This window comes from Procambarus clarkii, chromosome 68, assembly GCF_040958095.1.
Source record: "Procambarus clarkii isolate CNS0578487 chromosome 68, FALCON_Pclarkii_2.0, whole genome shotgun sequence".
Lineage (NCBI taxonomy): Eukaryota > Metazoa > Arthropoda > Malacostraca > Decapoda > Cambaridae > Procambarus > Procambarus clarkii.
The window spans coordinates 7,518,723-7,542,524 of record NC_091217.1 but is presented as its reverse complement, the minus strand read 5'-3'; the positions used below and the strand labels follow the sequence as shown (position 1 = coordinate 7,542,524).

General features: G+C 41.1%; 1 protein-coding gene across 7 annotated transcripts in view; it reads right to left on the bottom strand.

Annotated features, from left to right (window-relative positions):
* Positions 1-15,323: 15,323 nt before the first annotated feature.
* Positions 15,324-23,802, bottom strand: part of LOC123774762 (adenosine deaminase) — a 45,922-nt gene continuing 37,443 nt past the window's right edge. For 4 of the 7 annotated variants that reach the window (XM_045769345.2, XM_045769346.2, XM_069310809.1 and 1 more), the window contains exon 10: positions 15,324-20,649. In XM_045769345.2, the coding sequence (XP_045625301.1) occupies positions 20,455-20,649 (195 nt within the window). In that variant the 3' untranslated portion in view covers positions 15,324-20,454. Of the gene's footprint in view, positions 20,650-21,185; positions 21,311-23,802 lie in introns of all 7 variants that reach the window. The other 3 variants (XM_069310812.1, XM_045769347.2, XM_069310811.1) reach the window with 3 other exon arrangements.

Sequence of the window (23,802 nt, the reverse complement as noted above, 5' to 3'; positions counted from 1 at the left end):
ACCTGGTCTGAACCTGGACTGAACCTGGTCTGAACCTGGACTGAACCTGGTCTGAACCTGGTCTGAACCTGGTCTGAACCTGGTCTGAACCTGGACTGAACCTGGTCTGAACCTGGTCTGAACCTGGTCTGAACCTGGACTGAACCTGGTCTGAACCTGGTCTGAACCTGGTCTGAACCTGGACTGAACCTGGTCTGAACCTGGTCTGAACCTGGTCTGAACCTGGTCTGAACCTGGTCTGAACCTGGCCTTCACACAGAATGAGGATACCAGAAAGTGAACCAGGCGGTCAGAAAATTCCTAAAAGGGAAACCCCGAGGAAAATCAACACGGAACATGGCGAGCTATGTACCCAGCAAACTCAAAGAGGCCGAAGAAAGATCCATACCACCACCACTGAAGAATAAGGTAATCGAGAAAGCATTAGCCGATGGTTCAACGGGCAGCGTCTGGAGGAAAAGAAAAACACGAGCATGGAAACATTAAAGAGTATAGAATAGAACATTACAGTGGATAAAAGAGGACGTGGAACGAGTGCACACAAGTTAGAAAAGAGGAGCAGATAAGCAGTACGATAACAACAAAACATTCCAGACTAAAATTTCACCTTATATCGATCCCTTTTATTCAGTTGCCCAACTACTTGGGCTGGATGACAGAGCGACGGTCTCGCTTCATGCGGGTCAGGGTTCAATCCCCGACCATCCAAGTGGTTGGGCACCATTTCCTTCCCACCGTTCCACCATTAATCCTTATCCTGATCCCTTCCCAGTGCTATATAGTCGTAATGGCTTAGCGCTTCCCCCCCCCCCCCGATAATTCCCTTCCTCGTCGCTTATCTTCGTATATTTTCTTTTCTATATTACCATTCAGGAGGAATGTACAGAACTTGACCAAAGTTTCTAGGTTCTGTAAAGTTGTCACCTGATGAGCCGCTACAGATCCTAACAGAACGAACACATCCACATCAAAGTCTTGGAGAAGTAACACTTCTCTTACTACTGAAGACAGTAGTAAGAGGTAAGGAAACGCCTAGAGGAACTGGATGTGAAAAAGGTCCCAGGAACAGACAAGATGTCACCTTGGATACTAAAAGAGAGAGCAGAAGCACTGTGTAGCCCCATCCCCCCTTGTCACAACAATTCACCACCAGTGTGAAACCCTAATTATAACTCAAAACGAAAATGGAGAAAGACCAGATGTCACCAGACTAGTTCCAGAACTGAGTGGCACGAGCCACACGCAGAAACTAAAGGAGCTAAACACTACATCCCTGGAAGAGATAAAAAAAGCAGGTAAAGTGATGATCACGACATACAAAATATTCAGGTGACGACCCTAGCAAATAAATTAAATGAACTTTGGGGTGAAATGGTGAAATAACCATACACAGTCTTCAGGAACCTGTACACCAGTCGACTCAAGATCAAGAAAACCGATCAGGTCTCAAGAGCTAAAGCTCAGCCACCGCCAGCACAACTAGGCGAATACACACGTGCTTGGATGAACCATGATTCTGGGGCTAGATGAGTTCTTGATGACCAACAGTCCATGACTGTGTGTTGCCTCCCTCTCTTACTCCTTCCTATATCTTATCCTTCCTTCCTTCTCTTCTCCTTTATCCTCACTCCTCTCCTTGCTGGTCATGACCTTTGACTTGACCTAGGAAGTATTGTTAATATTATAGTGTGTAAAATACTTTTTTCTATAGTGCTACCGTGCATCGAACTGTTTCTGTACTCACACCTCTACCTGTACGTGCACCTGCACTTGTACGTTGAGCTGTACCTGTACTTGGAACACACCTGTACGTGAAGCACACCTGTACATACACCTATACACAATGTGCAAACCTATGTATATAGTTATACACTATCTCAGGTAGAGGAAGACACGTCACCTTATATACTGATTTCTTTCAAAAGTTTAATTCCCTCCCCCCTCCACCCCCCCCCCCCCACACACACACACAAAAATTGAGTTCAGACAAAAAGCAACCGCTGAATGACATGAGGGAAAACAAATCTGTATGTGAAAGAGCCAGGGAGACAAGCCTGGATAAGGGGCGCTCCTGAAGACAAAAATACACTGGAAGAATTAAATGGGATTTACAGAGTGGAAAAACACACACACACACACATTATATATATATATATATATAAATATATATATATATATATATATATAAGGGGTACCCCTCTGGTTAGGTTTGTTGGGACCCTCGACCTCGAAGAAGACGATATGTAGCATCCGGGGGAGCCTTGTCGGGCACCCACGTACACTCACACATTGTCTACTCCTATCACCTCCTATATTTTTTGTATTTTGCCATTGTATTTATTATATTATATTATATTATATTATATTATATTATATATATATATTAGACACTAAAAAAAGGTCCAAAGCTATGCAATGAAACTCGTTCCTAAGCTGAAAGGATTGAGCTATAAGGAAAGACTGAGAGAACTGGCCCTTCCCCACACTGGAGGAAAGGAGAGATGAAGAGGACATGGTATCAACATACAAGATCCTAAGGTGAATTGACAAAGAACACAAACCAGCATTGTTTAAATTTAGGAACAGTTGAACGACAGGTCACGGATGTTAACTAGAAACGCAAAGGAGTCACAGAGACGTTATAAAGAACTTTTTCAGTGTTAGAACTATCAGTGTTACAGAATAAGTGGAACAGATTAGACGTAGAGGTCATTGAAGTAAATTCGATTCAAAGTCTAAATGAAAATATGATAAAAGTGTGAGAAATGTGTCACTGCATTAACCTAAGAACGTACAGAAGGCGGAGCTAGGAGCCTTACTCGACCCTGCAAGGACTTCTAAGTGAGTATATCTAGGTGAGTACACACAAACACATCGTCTAGTAAGCATCCACGAGTGAACCTCTACATAAGTATTCCACCAACTAAATTTTTCAGCCTTGATACACCCCCATTACTGAAGACTGTTTTATTTGCGCACGCGTGTGGGGTGGGGGAGGCAGGGAGGGAGGGGGGGAACTTTCACGGGGACAAAGAGCCTCGTACACAAACACAACAGACGTTGGTTATGTATATCCTGAGATGCATTAGGGAACCAGTCGTCAGGAAGAGTAGTGGGCGTGCTGAGCCCGCCTGGAGAACAACAGGATGATCCTGTGATGTGTGTGTGTGTGTGTGTGTGTGTGTGTGTGTGTGTGTGTGTGTGTGTGTGTGTGTGTGTGTGTGTGTGTGTGTACTCGTGTGTGTGTGTGTGTGTGTGTGTGTGTGTGTGTGTGTGTGTGTGTGTGTGTGTGTGTGTGTGTGTGTGTGTAATTACCTAAGTGTAGTTACAGGATGAGAGCTACGCTCGTGGTGTCCCGTCTTCCCAGCACTATTGTGTGTGTGTGTGTGTGTGTGTGTGTGTGTGTGTGTGTGTGTGTGTGTGTGTGTGTGTGTGTGTGTGTGTGTGTGTGTGTGTGTGTGTACTGACCTAGTTGTGCTTGCGGTGGGGGGGGGATTGAGCTTCGACTCTATGCTCCCGCCTCTCAACTGTCAATCAACTGGTGTTTAGATTCCCAAGCCTACTGAGCTCTATCATATCTACATTTGAAACTGTGTATAGAGTTTCATGCATTCCATCTGTTAACTACTCGGACAGTAAACAAGTTCTTTCTAACGTCCCTGTGGCTCATTTGGGTACTAAGTTTCCACCTGTGTCCCCTTGTTCGCGTACCACCCGTATTAAACAGTTTGTCTTATCTCTGTCAATTCCTGTGAGAATTTTATAGGTGGTGATCATGTCTCCCCTTATTCTTCTGTCTTCCATGTTCCTGTAGTATTTCCTGTAGAAAATGGAAATTTTGCTTTACTCTCTCTCTCCATTCTCTCTCTCTTTCCACCTAACACGACAAGTAATGATACAAAATGGTAACAAGTGGCCTATCTCAGCGCAATTGAGCAAGAACTATCCAATATGAAAACCATTTTTTACCAACAAGTAGCCAATGGAGCAGCCTTTTACTCAACTAATGAGCAATAACCGCGGGCCATTTGTGATACCAGATCCAACAATATTCCCGCGGCTTCTAGTCTGACGGCCTTTCTCGCTCGCTAAATATGAACAAATGTATTTAACGATCAGGCCTCTCTGTTTACTGCCCTGTGTTATGTCCTGGGCAACGATACATCAAGCATTTACGCAACCACTTGCGGAACCTGTACATCCTCTCCTATAATCATGGGAGTTTTGTTTGGCATTTCAATATTTTACGAGTTTTGTAACCTCTCAAGCCATTGTTATAATCCTCCTCCTAGTGTTTCGAAGCTCAGACTGTTTAGTAAATGTAAACACACCGCCATAATTCAGGAAAGATATACAGGTTTCGCAAGGGGTTGGGTAAATGCTTAGTGACTCCTGTCTCGCTTGAGTAGGATTCCTTGATGACGAAGATACTGAAAATCGTCCAGTAAGTGTAGGCCACCTTCTGGAGCAGAGTTGTTGTTGTTTAAGATTCAGCTACTGGGAACAAAAAGTTCCAAGTAGCACGGGCTATGGTGAGCCCGTAGTGGACTTACCTAGTACAGGAGCAGGGCTGTATGTAGACCTGAGAGCGGCGCTGAGTTATATACTAGGATTGATTGATACGGATTAAGCCACCCTAGAGATGGCACGGGCATGAATAGCCCATAAGATATACTAGGAGAGGTGCGCTGGGATTCCTAGGAAGTGCTAGGTGAAGTGAGAGGAACGCTGGAGTTCCTAGGAGAGACGCTGAGATCCCCGAGGTTCTGAGTTATAAGGGAGAGTGAGGTCCAGCACTCCATGCCCCGCCTGTTAGCCTTGTTGTAACCTATTGAGTTACTGGGTGAGCTGAGAAGAGGGCTGGGGATGCTAGGCAATGTGCTGCGTGAGCTGAGAGGATCGCTATAGTTCCTAGGGGAGGTACTGGCTGGCACTAGGACTAGAATGTGAGGCTTGACCTCTGGATCGCGTCCAGCCAATTTCCTAAAGTGAGAGTACGAGGCGGATCGTTCCTGTGGAAGTTTTTTCCGAGTCGCACTCTATTTCGCTTCCTTTCCCTCCTCTTTTTATTCACTATTTTTCCGTCTTCCTTATTTTTTTTTACTTAATTTATTCTTTATTCTTCCTCTATATTTCTTTTTTTCTGCCTATTCTTCCCCTCATTTGCTTGTATGTTTTCTCCTCTTATTTCACACTGACTTTTCCTCTTCTCACTTCTCTCCTCCTCCCTCTATCACTAGTTCCCACGGTCACGGAGTAGCAAAGAAGAGGATAAAGGAAGTAGCTGAGAACGAAGCGATGATGAAGCTTACACACCATAAGATGGTGAAAATAGTGTCAGGTAATGATGATGGTGCCCCATACGGGCTATAATAGTGATAGTAACAGTTTGATGCTGGCTTTAGGTTCCTACGTACTAATTGAAGGCACATGCATCTGACAAAGGCATCCTATTAGGGTGAAACGGAATTACTGGAGGCATCTCCAGGCAGCCTATCCTCAAGTAATGACTGCTGGGAGGGTAGAAATAGCCTAAGCTACTCTATTCCTTTGAGATGTATTTTTTTGTATTAACCAATGTATTACTCATTGGTTAAGACACCAATGAGTTTATGTTTTGTATAACTGAAATATCCCAAATAACATACTAAAACAATTTCAAAAGAAAATTGAAAAAATTACTAAAGAACTTGACTTGTCGAAGTAGTAACTAATCAATGCCAAGCCTAATTTATCTTAGGCTTAGGATTGCCCAAGATAAATTAGACAATTAGCGTATTATCTTAGCTAAATTAAGCCTAAGGTAATACGCTATCTTATGCCTAATTTAGTATATGTGCGCTATACTAGGAGTAGGAATGGTTATGCTTCGTTTTTGGCTTTTTGTTCCTGCACTCTGCAAAATTGTTATTACAAAACGTGAACACTGCTGGCTGAACAGTCCTCTACTTTTGTATGTTTAATCAATAGTTGCTATAAGTACCATGATTTCTGGCGGATACGAGTTGAAGTACAACCTGTCAATGTTACTCGATACCAAACAATTCGCCACTTGTTTGGTATTCACTTCAAATGGAAGGGAGTACCACCTCTGGCTGGAAGAAGGGGGACCCATAGCCTCGGAGGAAACCATGCATAACGCATTACAGGGAATGTTTAGATCCCCTCCAATACAGTTTGTGTGTGCTATATATATATATATATATATATATATATATATATATATATATATATATATATATATATATATATATATATATATACATAACATTTTAATAACTTACAAGCTGGTGATGGTCAAAAGAGACCTCCTTGTGAGTTACATTGAACCTTCAAGAAAAACAAAGAGCGGTCTACATTAACATCTTTCAATTTGTTTAGAATTAAAGTTATCGGTGAGATCAGCCCAGTCATACGTTGTTTGTTGCGTTGTTAAGCCTGTGGCCCTCAACCGTTCCTGGCATGAAAGTTGGCTTAATTCTGGGATGATTTTTGTTGCTCCGCAATGAACTTTGTCCTAAGCAGTTATGTCGTTTTGAAGGTGAAGTCTCCAAGCTTGGATCCCGTGGTCCAGATGGGGGGCGCACCAGAGCCTTGTACACCTGAATAACCACTTCCAGCTACACGGCCGTGGTGTTGATATGATAGTTATCATGTTTATAGTTCTGCCCTACAAGTGAGGTCTTGCAGTTTACATATCTGAAACTAGCTGCCAGTTGTCTGATCATTTGTAAAAAGTTTTACAGAGGAAATGTGTATGTTTATCTCTCAGAATGTTCGGTAATATGTTTATTGTTTGTGATGTGTGTCTATGTATGTATTAACACATGTACTGAACGGGGTGAGAATAGCTTGAGCTACCTCATCCCTTTGTGTGTATTTTACCTCAATAAACTAATTTAAATTTCAATACATATTGTTTTCGCTTCCCACTTTACCATGGGTCAAGTTCAAGTCCGTTTATTGAGACAATAAAGTACATCTCAAAGGGATAGAATAGCTTAGGCTATTTCTACCCCCCCCCCCATTACCATGAGTCTATGTGAGAGAACATGATGCGTCACACCACCACACCCTACACCTGCGTATAAAGTATATATGGAAGCTGATCAGAATTACATTTCACCTTTGTAAATACACATTAATGACACTATGTAAAAGACACATCGAACACTTTATGTAGGGCATACGTAAATCTGTGTATCTATATATTTACGTATGTAGGTTAGCTTAGCATTTTAAAAGCCCCGAATCACCTTCTGTGGTTGATTGTTCAATAAACCCCTGAACTATATGTTTAACACATCTCTAACCCTGTCCATGGAGGACAGAAGAAAATGTATATATGCTGGTTAGCACTGTAAATGTGTGGCCACGTCTGTGGTAGAAAATAATAAAAAAAAACTCTCCGATACATAGTACACCATCGTTCTACTGCAAACAAAAAATGATGTAATCTTACAGTAATAGTAATAATAATGATGAATGGATAACTGTGATTGGCAGGAAGCAATTCCACTCTGCGAGGTCCATCTCCCCGTCATCTTCAACACGGATCCTTGCCAATGGTTGTGGGTCGGCCCGTAACCTTCAAGGAACGCCATTGGCTCTTACAAAACTGCGGAATTCTCTCTTTTTATTGTAGTGTCTTTTGAGTTTTTTATGGTTATTGGCCAGAGTGCAAGCTGTAATTGTGTAAGAGGGCGTGAGAGAGTGAGACAGGGTGTGTAAAGGGGGTGTGAGGGTGCGGGAAAGTAAGAGAGAGCGTGAAGAGGCTGTCTGAGTGTGTGTGGAAGGGTGAGAGAGGGTGTTGAACGGTGTGAAAAGGGTGACACAAGGATGGGAAGGTATAATATGAATGGTTTTTAAAGAAGAGAGACGTGGAAGGAGAGATGTAGAAATACAAGAGTCATATACAAGTTTCGCTCATACCACAGTTTAGAGAAAAAAACACAATCACAATGAAAGTCGGGATGCGTAAAGCAGAGAGGGGTAAAGAGAGAGAGAGAGAGAGAGAGAGAGAGAGAGAGAGAGAGAGAGAGAGAGAGAGAGAGAGAGAGAGAGAGAGAGAGAGAGAGAGAGAGAGAGAGAGAGAGGGGTTAGAGAAAAATTTCTGGTGAGAGGTGATAAAGAGGGAGTAGAAAGATGGAAAATAGAGAGAGGGCAGAAAGAGGAAGCAGCAGAAGAGAGTAAAAGGCTCATAAATGGGACAATTTGTCCTGAACACCACATACAAGGATTCTCATCCTGTCTACTTGTGTCTACCAGGTAGAGTCTGATGTCAAGCAAGTGAAATAAACTATATTTGATCTGTTTCTGTCTCCATGTCTCTGTCTATCTCCCTCTCCCTCTCCCTCCCTCCCCGTCCTTACATGTTCCAGCCGGTATTGTGGACTAAGTTTGGTACAACTATTGTAGTTGTTATTGTTATTCTGTTATATTTGTGTTTGTTGTTTCTGTTGTTACAGTAGTGGATTGCAAGGCTCCACAATTTAAGTCTTTTCTTGCAGTAAACTTTTATATTTTCTCAGTACACATCAGTTTTCTGAACCATCGACGATGGTTTAAAGAAGTTGTGTGAGGAGAAATGTTTGTGTTGTTTGTCTTTCAGTGCGCGCGGTTGAGTGCGTGGGTGTACTCACCTAGTTGTGTTTGCGGGGGTTGAGCTCTGGCTCTTTGGTCCCGCCTCTCAACCGTCAATCAACTAGTGTACAGGTTCCTGAGCCTATTGGGCCCTATCATATCTACATTTGAAACTGTGTATGGAATCAGCCTCCACCACATCACTTCCTAATGCATTCCATTTGTCAACCAAATTTGTGTGTGTGTGTGTGTGTGTGTGTGTGTGTGTGTGTGTGTGTGTGTGTGTGTGTGTGTGTGTGTGTGTGTGTGTGTGTACTCCTCTGGGTGAGCTGGGAGAGTTGAGCGGCGGCTCTTGGTCCCCTGCTTTCCGAATAATTTGTAGTTTAATGCCATGACTTGGTTCGCGCCTTTTTATTATCATTTCAAAATTATGACCGTGTTAGCTTCAACTTCTTGGTCTAACACATTCCACTTATACAACACTGGAGAACTTTGTTGACCAGACCACACACTAGAAGGTGAAGGGACGACAACGTTTCGGTCCGTCCTGGACCATTCACAATCGACTTGAGAATGGTCCAGGACGGACCGAAACGTCGTCGTCCCTTCACCTTCTAGTGTATGGTCTGGTCAACATTCTTCAGCCACGTTATTGTGACTGAAGTTTTTTTTTCTCGCCTGACTGCGCCTCTACAGTTTTCATCTAGTTTTGTTGTTCCTACCCATGAGCACTGATCGCTGCTTACTTGATCAATTCCCTTTTCAGGCTAGGTACCTTTTTCAGGTAGCTCATACCTCTCAGTTCGGGTACTAATCTGGTGGCAAACCTTTGAAACTTTTCCAGTTATGTCTTATGCTTGACTAGATATGGACTCCATGTCGGAGCTGCATACTCCAGGATTGGTCTGACATATGTGGTATACAAAGTTCCGAATGATTCCTTACACAGTGTGTGTGTGTTTGTACACCCCACAGTAATATTGGATGGGATTGCTTGTACGAAAGGCTCTCAAATGTAATCAAATTAGTTTCATCAAAGCAGCTGGGATAAAGAGCATTATGATTCACCGAGAAATATAATCCCCTTGACATAGGTAAATTAATGCTGAATAATCCCGAATGTATGTGGATCTTAATGCTAGTCCATAAAGTATATTAAAACACAATGTTGGCAATTGTTAATCTCATCAAATTAAATAATAGACTCGTAGCTTGCAATAAACTTAATTATAATGGCCATTAATAAAATTAAATACTGTGAAATAAAGCCAAAGGAATAAAGCCCCGCCCACTCTCCTCACCAAGTAAGACTGTTAAGACGTAATCATCAAGTAAAGACGGAAAAAATAAAAATATAAAAACGGAACCAACCCACGTACAAAACGCTGTCATATCATAACAGAACGAAGACGCAATGTAAAGGATTTGGGTGTACTCGTGTCGCAAGACCTTACCTTTAGAGAACATAATAAAGTAGCCGTCACAACTGCAAGAAAAATGACAGGTTGGATAACAAGAACTTTTCACACTAGAGATGCTATACCGATGATGATACTTTTGAAGATGCTATAGTGCTCTCTAGTTGTGGAATACCGTAGCACAATGACAGCCCCATTCAAAGCTGGAGGAATTGCTGACCTGGAGAGCGTGCAGAGATCCTTACTGCTAGAATCCACTCAGTAAAACATCTAAACTATTGGGACCGACTAAAATGCCTAAATCTGTATTCTCTTGAGCGCAGGCGAGAGAGATACATAATAATATGTAATATTATAATACATTATAATATTATTATGTTATATTATATATTAATAATATTATAATATATTATAATAATATTATGTAATAATACATAATACCTTACCCGAAACGCTGTGCGTATTAATGGCTTAATGTATTGTATGTACTAGCTCTATCTATAAATGCAACATTATGTTTGTAACTCATCTTCTATGTATATACTTTTACCTGAATAAACATTTTGATTTTGATCTTGATTTTTAAATTTACGCGTGGAAAATATTAGAGGGGCTGGTCCCAAACCTGCACACAGAAATAACACCACATGAGACCAGAAGACATGGCAGGATATGCAGAATACCCCCGTTGAAAAGCAGAGGTGCAACAGGAACTCTGATAGAGACCTCTGCCAACATCAGAGGCCCGAGACTGTTCAACACACTTCCACTACACATAAGGGGCATAACTGGCCGACCCCTCACAGTGTTCAAGAGAGAACTGGATAAACACCTCCAAAGGATACCTTATCAACCAGGCTGTGATTTATACGCCAGGCTGCGAGCAGCCGCGTCCAACAGCCTGGTTGACCAATCCAGCAACGAGGAGGCCTCGTCGAGGACCGGGCCGCGGGGACGTTGAGCCCCGAAATCATCGCAAGGTAACCGCAAGGCAAGGGAACGCCAGGGTACATACGGCACCACTTCCGTCGCAGTTACTAAATCACCGACAACAACTGCACGCATAGAGCCCAATAGGCTCAGGAATCTGTACTCCGGGACCAGAGAACCGAAGCTCAACCCCCGCAAGCATAACTATGTGAGTACCAGTTGACTGACAGTCGAGAGGCGGGACCAAAGAGCAGAACCTCAACCCCCGCAAACACAACTGCAAACAATTGCATTAAATATATGAATTAACCCATTAAACCGATATATTAATCTAATACATCCATTCACATCCAGAAAATTCTACTGGGGTACAGAGTGAGGGAAGCTTAAATATTTACAAGCAGAGGTACTTGTAAAACTAAGAAGAGTCTGTTTTGTTGTTAAAGATTCGCTACCTGGAACAAAAAATTCCAAGTAGCACGGGCTATGGTGAGCCCGTAGTGGATCAACTAAGAAGAGTCGTTTCTGATCAATACTTCGGTCAAAGTAGTTACATATAGTTTGTCCAATTCATTTTGCATCGTGGCATAATTCTTTCTAGGGTCTTGGTAATACATTTGGGTATCGTTGTCGACTCACAATCAGCAATCCCGGGCAGGACAGAAATGGTTGGGCATGTTTCCTCTCACCTAATGCCTCTGTTCACCTAGCAGTAAATAGTTACTGGGGAGACAGGCAACTATTGGGGGTTACATCCAGGGGACGGTCAATAGTTCGACCTTGGAGAGACCTTGATGCAAGCGTAAATATATATATTTATATATACACAGGCTGCCAGCCCCCGACAAAGCAAATTATGCATTATTATTACTTTAACTGTCTTTATTTACTCTGAAGGTGAAGCAGTTAAATAATAATAATAATAATAATAATAATAATAATAATAATAATAATAATAATCAATTGTGCCGGGGGACAGGCAGCCAGCTGTCCGGCCCATATGTGAAGGCGCCCCCACCAGATAAGATCTTACCAGGAAACTTAAGAAATGAACATATTCGGAATTTTGTATACTACAGCCAACATAATTCGCATTTCAATACACGACACGTGGTAAGGATTGATTGACTGATGAAGATAATGCCACCCAAGAGGAGGTGGCGGCACGGGCCTGAATAGCCCGTAAGTTGGCTGGTAAGGAGAGGATTGAAAAACATTACAACATAAATTTCACCTTACCTTGTTGGAGTTCGTCTGCTTGATTGTCAGATCTTGAGAAGCTTCATTTGTGTAACCTAACCTAACACTAAAATTACTGTACATGAGCCTGTCAAGGGCAGTTTTAGCTGCCAACAGCTGAAGTGTCATGTCCAAATAGTTCAACACTGCCCGTATCTGCACTCAATTGGCTAGCACAACTTTCTTCCTCTTAACACTTCCAGGACGATTGCTGCTGCTACCACACATGGTCTTGGCAGAAAAAATGATCAAAGTTAGCATGAAAACAATAAAATTAGTTGAGAATTGTTGAGTAAATGACTGAGCGGCACCGAGGCGGACGCGCGAGCACAAGCTGGTGACCCGCGGGCACCCGAGTCACGTTGTCGACTCCGCCACATGGAAAAAAAATCCCTTAAATTTAGCAGGGAAATGCACTCTGCGGCTCTGTACACACTGTTTTTTAAGACATTTTAATTTGTTATAATATTAGAACTGTATTTTGTTACTGTGATGGATTGTTTTTAATATAATTTTTTGTTAAGAGTAATCATGACCTTCACATGCCTCTCATACCCGCGGCGCCTCAGATTTTGAACGTTTTATGGCTGGTTCTTCGGCCGGGAAAGTGGTGTCCGGCGCCGGCTTGGCCAAGAGTTGGTGGGCCTTCAGACGTGGTGGGCTGCTGCTCTGCCGAAGGGCACTTGATAACTTTTTGAAGTTTAGTTGGGGGCCGAGTTTTTGGTTTTGCTACCCAATGTTATCTGTACGGGGCGAGGCTAGTGCTTGTCACCCTGAGGGACTCCTGGGGCTCCTCAATCATCTGCCCATCTATGTGTTTATTTGCCGGGAGGCACGTAATTAATTTCAGCTGATAAGCGACATTCATTTCCCCATTAGGCTTCGCAATTAACCCTTCACGAGTACGACGGGGCGCATCCGATCCCACGATCGTCGTTGCCCCTAAATCTGCAGCAATATACCTGGCGCCTCTTGCCACTCCTCTACGGGATTAATACCGTATGACCCGATGCCATTTTTGGTTATAATAATAATGTATTCATTGTGTGGGGGGACAGGCAGCCGGTGTATATATGTTAGGCTTATATCAAGGTTCCCCAAGGTCGAATGGCCCTCCCTCAGGACGTGACCTCACAACAGGCTCACTAACTCCCAGGTACCTATTTACTGTAAGGTGAACAGGTGAACATTAGATGATGGGGGGAAACGCGACAACTATTTCTGTCCTACCCAGGATTCGAACCCGGAATTCCTGATTGTGAGTCGAGAACGAACCAGACTGTACTACCTGGACCTTAGTAAGGCACGGCCACAAAAATTGGTTAGTGCAACGTTTTTATCACTGTCTTGTTATACATAAGCTAGCTGGAAGAAAACCCCCGCTGCACCTGGGTCTCTCTCCCCACTTCCCCTTCTCTCATACACTTTTTTCCTATTTTCCCTTCTCCACCTTTGTCCCCAACATTTCTACCCTCTCTTCCCTTTCTGCTTCCCACTCTTCAAACTTCCCCCCCATCTCAATCCTTCTTCCCTCTCTCTCCCCCCATCTCAATCCTTCTTCCCTCTCTCTCCCCCCATCTTCCTCCTCACTCAGAAAAATCATATAACAAATAACTTAAATTGCTAAATAAATCTAAAGACAACACAACTAATATTCCAGATTTCATGAAAATCACACAGGTGGTGTGGTGGTTATATGTTGATATTTGTTAGTGTGGCACTTGAGCCTACTCCAACTGGCCTCTTGCACTCCCATAACTCCACATGATTCATGTGTGAACTTTGGATGAGGCTAGCCCCAAGCATCTAGGTCCAGCCTTGGACAGACATTCTCTCTTATGTATTCACCAGATGGGGCATCCAGCAGTGCCCAGGTCCCCTGTGCCCAGGCCTGTCCTACTTACCTTCCATATCTCATCCAACATACACCTTCCTTCTCACCCCTCCACACACCTTCCTAATCTTGCTTCATTACTTTAACCATTTTCAGAACATTGTCTTCATCACTGTAAACATCTTCACACTATACCCATCTCCACTTACACTCCCCATTTCCACCCATGCATACTCTTCCCTAAATTCCCTATCACTAACCATTTTCACTACACACTATCTAAATCGCTGTAATCAAAAGGCTGTCCAGTATGCAAATCTCTTGTGTAAACATATGTTTTGCATGTCAAAATCTGAATATACTAATATTTAAAGTAGTGCTAAACTCTACAGACTTTTGGTTGCATATTTCATATCCACCAACTTCGTGAAGGGGTGTGGAGGATGATGCCCCCTTCAAGGGAGGAAGGGTGCAGGGGTCAACCCCAACCTACCTTATGAGACCCTCCAAAAATCCCCAATCACCCTACAAAGTTGCCAAGCATGTGGTTTCCAACCTTGTACATACAAATGGGGTACCTAGCAGTGCCCAGGTCTCTGGCTCTGTCTCTCTGACAGTCTCTCTACCATCTCTCTCTCCCCCCTTTCTGTTCTCATTTCTTTCCTCCCTCCCATTCGTTCTGTCTCCTTCCCACCGATATAACCAAGTTAGTATAAAGCAGAATTTTTCCTTCAATAAATCCATTTAGCATAAAAGCCTATTTCTGATCAGCTGTATATAGTAATTTGCAGGGGAAGAAAACCAGAGAGCAGACAAAACTTAACATTTGTCTCTGAATATGAAAGATTATTTTCTACATTTTTAAACTGGTAAATGGAGTACGAGTAGATATAATATTATTACATGGCATTGTAAATACATGATCTGTCATACAGCGATTAATGCAGTCAGCTTACAACTTGAAGACTTCAAATTATAGTAGTACACATTTCTTTATTTTTGATAATTGTTGCACATTGCATCCTGGAGAAGATCATACTTCAGTAAAAGCCTAACAGGCTTCCAGTCCCAGCAATAGGAAGCCATGAAGCCTATTACAGTAAGGAAGAATTGTGGAATTAGAAATTTGTTTTTTTTATTCATTATTTTTACTCACCACATTAACATCTGGTCAGATTTTGTATGAGAGAAAAATATATAAATTCCCCTTAAAATGTTTGAAGTCACAAAAATTATAAAATATTAAAATATGTATTTCTTTCAGAACTTTCCCAGATTTTGTCATGCTGATAAAGAATAATGGGTTAAAAACCTGTAAATTTAAATACTGATTTATTACTTCATTACTGCATATATGACTAATAATATAACCATAATTTCTACATGTAACACCCTTCCCATTTTTATGTTCTACCACAAACACAGTAGAAACCCCTATTATTCAGAATCCTATGTTCCTGATTATAGAATTTCACATTGAAATTTCTGATTCTCCAACCCTATTAACCGAAGCATGTCTACTTAACAGATAATATGGGTTAACCCTTATTATGTCTTAGTGAATGGGTGTATGTGGACTGAGAAGTTAGTAGTCTTGGTTTTTTTCTGGGGTGAACAGGGAAGCATGTAGTGAGTGCATGTAATTTAAATTTTTGGTCATTAAATGAAAATCATATTACATAAGGATCTACTATATAAAGACTACAAAATGTGGTACACTTCTTGGCAAATAAATCCCTGGTGCTGGAATTGGGTATCCGACATTCTACTAGGAGGTACAAGACAGTAAGCAGGACAATAAGAAGTAGGGCATTATTTTATCAAAATGTCCAAGAGCTCAACATATGTGGCCAATACACAGTTTATTTAGAGCCACCTCCATCAATCTATTACAGTAGGAGGAGGAAAGTCATGGGGAAAAGTTACATTTAATAGTATGCATTAATCATACCAACGGTTGAAGATTGCTGTATAAATAACTGGGTAGAAATCCAAATAAGGAATCCTTCTGCGACATGCATGAATGGCCATCAATCATAGCAGCAGTCTGCAAGTTCATTAAAGGTAATACCAATACTATGGCTGGGTTCGCAGCAAAATTTGAACTGTTATTAATCTATTAATGATGAAAACACCAGTACTGGATTTCAACCATTACAAGATGAAAAGGGTTAAAGGCTTAGTCATGAGGGCACTGCAAGAGTCACCACAAATAACAAAAGTTGATACATAAAAAGTAGTTGGCTTAAAGGAATCAAAATCTCAAGGCTTCTGACTGGAAGACAAAAAACACTGTAAATTCAAAGTGCTACATGATTGCCAAAACAGTCTCTGGTGGAGATCAATGAGGTGGTGAGCACTAGCCTGGATGACCATTGTCCAGGGAAAGGCAAAAGGCAGAGGAAAGGGCCAAGGGAAAGAACAGAGTAAGAGGAAAAGGAAAGGAAACTATCAGGAGAAAGTGCCATACCATTACAACTATATAACACTTGGAAGGGATCAGGATAAGGATTTGGGATGGGACGGGGGAAAGGAATGGTGCCCAACCACTTGGACGGTTGGGGATTGAATGCTGACCTGCATGAAGCAAGGCTGTCACTCTACCGCCCAACCCGAGGAGCTCGCATCGTTGAAAGAAAGGTACAGAGGTCGAGTAGCAAGGAAAAAGCTGGGAAGAAAGTGTGAACAATGACAATAGAGAATTAAGAGAAACATTTTTTTGCATCAGACTGCAGAAGGGCAATAGGTGAACTAGTGGAGGTTTCAGGATCCAGCCAGAACTTGGAATTTGTTCTGGAATAGAAGATGGGAAGAAGGGCAGGCCATAGCAATGCACCACAAAAGCATAAGTCTTGTCAGAGATGAGACTAAGACATTAGACTTGCCATCTTGCCAGGGGAAGGATATTTATCTTAAAATTAGTTTTGGAGAATTTTTTTTTTGTAATTTATTTCACAACTACAAAGTTTTCATATAAAATTTAATGTCACTTTATTATAAAGTTCTCAACTATGCATAATTCACATTTGGATTATGCTTGATCAATAATTTATGCAGCAGCATGATTTGTTAGTAAAATATTCTAGTCAACAGTTAACAATAAATGTTCACTTATATACTGTTTGTAACAAGCATTCCCTGAAGAATAATGTTTTAAACATTATTAGCACCAAAACAGTCCTCACATAAGTGACTGCTTATGCTACATTGACTAACTGCAATAAAAATTTTAAGTTGGATAAACTAGCCGTTATTCATTTACAACGATTAAAAGAAAATTTATTGTACACAAGTACCTTTAACAGTACTGTACTAGTTGTAGATTAATATCCTTTGAGGACTAAGTATTAAGTATCTTTTCCAGTAAAAGCACCCAATATGATGGGGCCAAAATTTAATTAATAGAGCCAATGAAAGCTATGCTCCTATTATTGCTCTGATAAAGAGGAAAAAATCATCCATTTGAGCAAATTGATAATTTAATCTAAAACCAACTGTTCTTCCACAAGGTTAGACATGAAGTACTGACATATTAATATAAGAGAAAAAATTCTATGAACCCTCAAAATATGTAAATAGAAAAAACCACACTAAAACAGGCATCTTTAAAACCAATAATAAGCACTAGGGCCACATGAGTGACTCAACATATTATTTCTTCCAATAATTAGCTATTGTAACTTAAGTGATGAAACCTTCCTCTGTCTTTACATCTCTTGCATAATTGCTTCAATGTTTCTCTTATAGAATTAGTTTATTCATAATACTAAGTCTTCAAGTATCATAATAACGAACAATTGAAAGGTCAAACTCTAGGCAAATATAATGCTTCTACAACTTGAGCAATATCTTTAACAAGACAGTCAGTGACCAAAGCACTTAAACATTGTCCATGTGACCACCCACCGTGGGAAGGAAAGGTCATGGTAAAAAAAAAATGTTAAGGTGATGTGAAATGATATTCTGTAATCAGTGGATTATCTGTGAGCAGTTCTGAGTTTCTCTTCAAGTCTTAAGATTTGCAGTGGAAACAGTACAGTCAGTTTCTCTCTTTACCAACATCAATTATAGGTATGAATTCTCTATACTAAAAGTTTGTGCTCCACAATCTACAAACCCAAGACACCTGCTTGATGGGGTTCTGGGAGTTCTTCTACTTTCCCAAACTCGGCCCGAGGCCGGGTTTGGGCAGAACACCTCCTACTGTATCTTCGACAGAGCACACATATTCAACAGTAGTGTTGTTGAGGACATCCCGGAACCTTTTGCAGACTCACATATCACCAAATTTCAATTACATCAAGTCTTTCCCTAACATGAGTAATGACAGTTCCACATGTTCAACAACAAACAATAATTTCTCTCTGGGAGTATCGACCAGTTCAAGTGTTCAGATGATGGGAGAAATCCTGGAGAGCTGGACAGAATGTCAAATTAAAATTTTTGTCAGTTAGCTACCCTGATATTTCTTTGACATTACTGATTGGACAATTATTTCAGCATTGCACACACACACACTTTGATATAGTAATTGTCAATGAAAACAAGCCCATTGTTTACCTTTCTGTTGGAGAAAATGATGGCAAAGGATTCAAGTTAGTACTAGATATGATTAATTAAAATAGAGGGGTTCCTATTGTATGTAGAGTTCTGACAAGGTTCAGTGATGGTGGCAAGTGGTTGTCAAGGGCAATAGTGATAAATTCCTGACTTTAATTACTAGTATGATGAGTTACCAACTTTTGATGATGATATTGTTCTCAGTTGTATTAACTGTACTTAACATTGGGTTGGCCATACACATACTATATTTATCTCACTTCAGTAAGTTGTTCCTATCGAACAGTACCCAGATTAGGTTCCTATCAAACAGTTCCCAGATTAGGTACTTGAACTATAACAGTAAAAGTACAAATCATTGCATTATGTACGTTACACAAACAATGCTCGAGAAAAAGATTTAGAAATTAATAAAAGTCCTTGCCAAGGTGCAACAATAGTATTTTATATTTATTAATTCAAAAGTTATTACAGAGAACCACTTGGTTTGCAAACTTAAGTTATCCGAAAGTTCCAGTTTCACGATTGAGGTCGGGGTTTCATGGTTCCCAAACTAAGTTCGGGAAGCAAGGAAGCGGTCTACCAGACCCCGCGCTGGCCTGGGAGAGTAATGGGTGGGAGATGGCCCAGTTTGCCCACTGACCATGTTAGGCACCACTCTAGTGCCTTCTACCCTGTGAAGTCACAGATTATAGCCCACTGTTTCGATTTGTTACAAGACTGGAGTGTTCATTCTGTGACTTTTGTTGGATATACGTGCACAATCTAGGAACATCCGTGCACCATGTCAGCTCCAAATGCATGCATTGTGTCAGTGAAACCCATCAACAAGCGGGATACGTAAAAGGAGGAGGTCAGTGATGATATTTGAGAAGAAAGTTGAAATAACTAAGAAGATGGAGAGCGGAGTCCCGAGAAGTGTCATGTGCGCTGAATATGGCATTAAAAGTACTGTTTTTTATCTTCTTAAGGCTAAACCTGTCAATTTTTACTATTTCTCTAGAAGTGAAAGTGATAATGCAATATGATATAGAAAGGTAGTAAGTAAAGCAAAAGTGGAAAGTGTTAATAATGCAGTGTGGGAGTGGTTCAAACAGAAGTGTGAGGTGACGAAGAAGAGCAGCAGTGAGGGGTGGGAGGGAGGCTTCCAAGAAAGCTCGCATTGCCCCATCTGCACCTGACTCATCACATGTTGACTCAAATGCGTCAACATCTGAGGTTACCTTATCACAATTAATCTCCACTTCAGTCAACCCAACACCATCAACATTCACCACCACCTCTTCCATGTAAATAACTATGCTCCATCAACAATGATCATGAATATAACAAGTGGATCAGGACCTCTTTTATTGATGAGTTTAAACAAAATACTGTCATATTTATTCTATGAACCAGTAAATTTTTTCCCAACATTTCTCATTGATTTTTTCCCTACATTTAAGAACATAAGAACAAAAGCAACTGCAAAAGGCCTATAGGCCCATACGAGGCAGCTCCTATTTATAACAACCCAATCCAACTCACGTTTTCTTTTTCATTTCCCACTAACTTTTTCGTTTTCCACTCACGGTTTCTCGTTTACGAACTTACATGGTAACTGATGGGTCTCATCCCCGAGGCATTCGCAAAGCAAGTGGTCCTCTGTAACTTGATGCTGCTTATAACTAGAATATAAATTTTAGAATACAGTAATTAGGAAAGCCTAAAATGAAATATAATTAATTTAGAGTATAATAAGATACAATGTCAACAAGGCATTTATACAAATGTACACAAAATGAAGAGCATAAAGCAAAATTAACATGTCTTAAAAAAATATGTCACAACTAAGCTCATATATTAAGCAATTATTTTATCCCACTATTATTATTTTTATTTTTTTATTTTTTAAGAGCGTTCTGCCCAGGTTCCAAAGGTGACACTTGGTTTTGGTGGAGGTGTAGACACACGCGTGGCAGATGGTGAAACAGATGCTGAAGCAGGTAGTGTGTAATCAATAATACAATAAGCTTCACGAAGTTGATCCACAAGAGCTTTCTTTTCTTCGGGTGGTAGGAATGAGTGGAGAGCCCCTTGGAAATTCTGCAAGTACATTATAATTTTGCCTTAAAAAAAGCATTACAGAATATTTAAGAGCATATACAGTATTAATTGGATTAAAAAGAAGAACACTGAATCACTTGAAGATTGACAACGGATTGAATATGAAAGACTGGAATGAGGCCTCAATTAAATTCGCCTCCAGAACACTCGATACATTTTCTCTATTACATCTTGCTATTATGTCGTCAGAAATTCAAACTTCTTTGTCTGAATTCAGTGTAATTCTTGTTCATTAATAAAATTACAGCAACTGGTAATTAAATAAAATAAACTGTTTTGGCTTTGATAATTTATCAATACGTATTATATTCATGCTTTTTGTCGGGTTTTATTTTCACTACTGGCACTTTAGGCTTTGAGCCCAAGCCAATGAATGACAAACCAGCCCATTGTGATAGACTGCTTGAGGAAGGAACAAATATACACTCCATAAAGAAATTAGAATTCTGAAATGAATATATATTCAGCTTTTGTGTTTCATGATATATAAACATAAGCCATGAAAACCACTTTACCCTGAAGCCCTTCCTCTTCAGGCATCTAGACACGGCTACACGACTCCATAAGCTTTTCTTAAATTGGTAACAAGTGCATGCTTCTCAACATCAGGCAAAAAACAGTGCTTAGCAGCTTCAAGATTCTGCATCAAAGCAAAGAAACATGTTAAAGTAAATGCTAATTTAGTAGTATTTGTAAAGAAAATACATGCATGGGGAGAAAAGGGGTGGGCATGCATGGGAAGAAGTGGGGTTTGCATGCATAGGGAGAAGAAGTGGGGTGGGCATGCATGGGGAGAAGAAGTGGGGGTGGGCATGCATGGAGAGAAGTGGGGTGGCCATGCATGGGGAGAAGTGGGGGTGGGCATGCACGGGTGCCTATCTACTAGGGGGGTGCCAATACTGTATGTATGCTTGTGCATGCATATTCTTCCCCCTAACACTATAAGGAGTGAGGTCTAGCTCTTTAGGCACCACCACCTACCTATTAGTACCTGGTACCTTATTTTTAACTTCTAATGTTCAAGTTTATCATATTTTCTGTAGGCTTTGGATGGATGTGGCTTCCGCTTCAAGTGTATTGCTCATTAACAAACTGCACAGCATTCCAATATTTCCTTACATCTCAATAACACATTTGTATTCTCAATTTTAACCTGTCTTCTTTCCCTATTATCACTATTGGAAAAAGTTGTCTGTCAACCTTATTTACATCCCTCATTATTCTGTATATGGTATAACTATCATGACTCCTCTGGAGGTGTTACGTTGAGTTCCCTTGACCTTTATTTACAATCCTAACCAGCAAATATAAGCTTTATCAGGTCAGCTAACAACCTTAACGCAACCTTCTGACCTAATCCTTTACTAGATGAGAATTCCATGTCAGTGCTATCCATTATAGAACTGGTCTAATGTAGACTGTTTATACGGCCAAGAAAAAGCCATCAAGTTTTTTTCGAGTATTTCCTTCCCCAGCCCGTCATGCCATGCTGTCTGTCCATTACAAAGCTTTTTTTTTTCCTCCAGGTGCTCTACCAGTCTAACTGTTTTTTCACCACTACTCTACTTTAATATTGTACAGGCTTGTGAAACCAGCCTGTAGTTTTAGATTTCATGACTGTCCCTTACTTGAATATTAGCGCTACTTTCCCTTTCGCATGCACACATCTGCACCTTCATTTCATGGTATTTGTTTAGTAAAATTATTGTTTGAACACTCATGGATCATGCAATGTGATAACATTTTTCAGGCTAGTGTTTGAAATCTGAAAGGTGCCAAATGGTTCTAATAGCAATGTATTGCCTAGTATCTCGGCACCTTTACAGCCACAATGGAGGGTGCATATCCTACACCACTTACCATAAGCATAATGTTGATTAATAACACACTTGCCAGGCAAACAAATATATGATTTAATTTTTTCCTGTTTTTTCTTGCTTTTTACATTCACATTTATCACCTCATGAATATACTGTACACAGGGTGTTCATGAAACCTTTAGAGCATTAAACAAATTTGTATTTGAATAAAGTATGAATCAATTTATCTTTATCTGAACTCTTGCATTCAACTGCTTTCTCATCCAAGGTCCCAGTGTGTCCTTAGACATCAGACCATGCAGTCAGGCATGGGTGACATACAACACAGTGCCACAAGGAATTTTTAAGCCTCCCTATGCGGTCATATTGTGCTGAGGGAGTCACTGGAGAAATTAATCGATACAACCTAGAAATTACTATTAAAAAGGCAAACCATAAAAATATTTCCCAGCCCCTCACTTGGCAAGACTGTTGACTGTCTTGGACTCCAAACCCGGAGACCGCTGTGATTGGGGCGGGAGAAGAACCACCCCGTCAAGGGTAAGAACGACCCCAGCCTCCTGAAGTAGAGCCTGAGCCACACGAGCTGCAGGAGGTGGATGTCCCAGTCCTGTACTGGGACATTCCCCTTCCCCAGGAGAAAGACGTTCCAATCCCGCACTTACGGGTTCCAGACAGAGAAAGTCACGGCGCTCTTTTACCTGAGGCCGACTTCCCTCAAAACCAAGCAGAAGGAAGAGTGATAATTATTAAATACAACAATTATTATTATATTAATTATTATAATAATTATAATAATTATTATAATAATAATATAATTAATAATTATCACTCTTCCTTCTGCTTGGTCTTGAAGGAGGCCGGCCTCGGGTGAAAGGGGGCTGTGACGATCTCTGTCTGAAACCCTGTGTGTATACCCCAACCCGTAGGTGCAGGACCGGGAAGTCTACCTCCCAAGGATCGTGCAACCCAGGCTCTGCTTCAGGAGGCTAGGGCAGTTCATACCCTTGATGGGGTGGTTCTTCTCCGGCCCTGTCCACAACGGTCTCCGCGTTTGGAGTCCCTGTGCCTTCTTTCACCAACTTTGAGGTCAACTCCGGAGCTCACAGTTCCAGTGACAGCACTGGAACCAATCGTATTGGCGTTTGCCTTTCCACTGGAGACTTTTGGCACTTGTGGAGAGAGGGGGGGGGGCCTGCTGCTTGGGTAACAGCTTCTCCTCCATATCAATCTACCCTGGCTTTGCACCCTGGAGAGGCCACTCCAGACCGTCAACCAGAACGCAACTCCAGTCTCCTGAGACTGACGGATG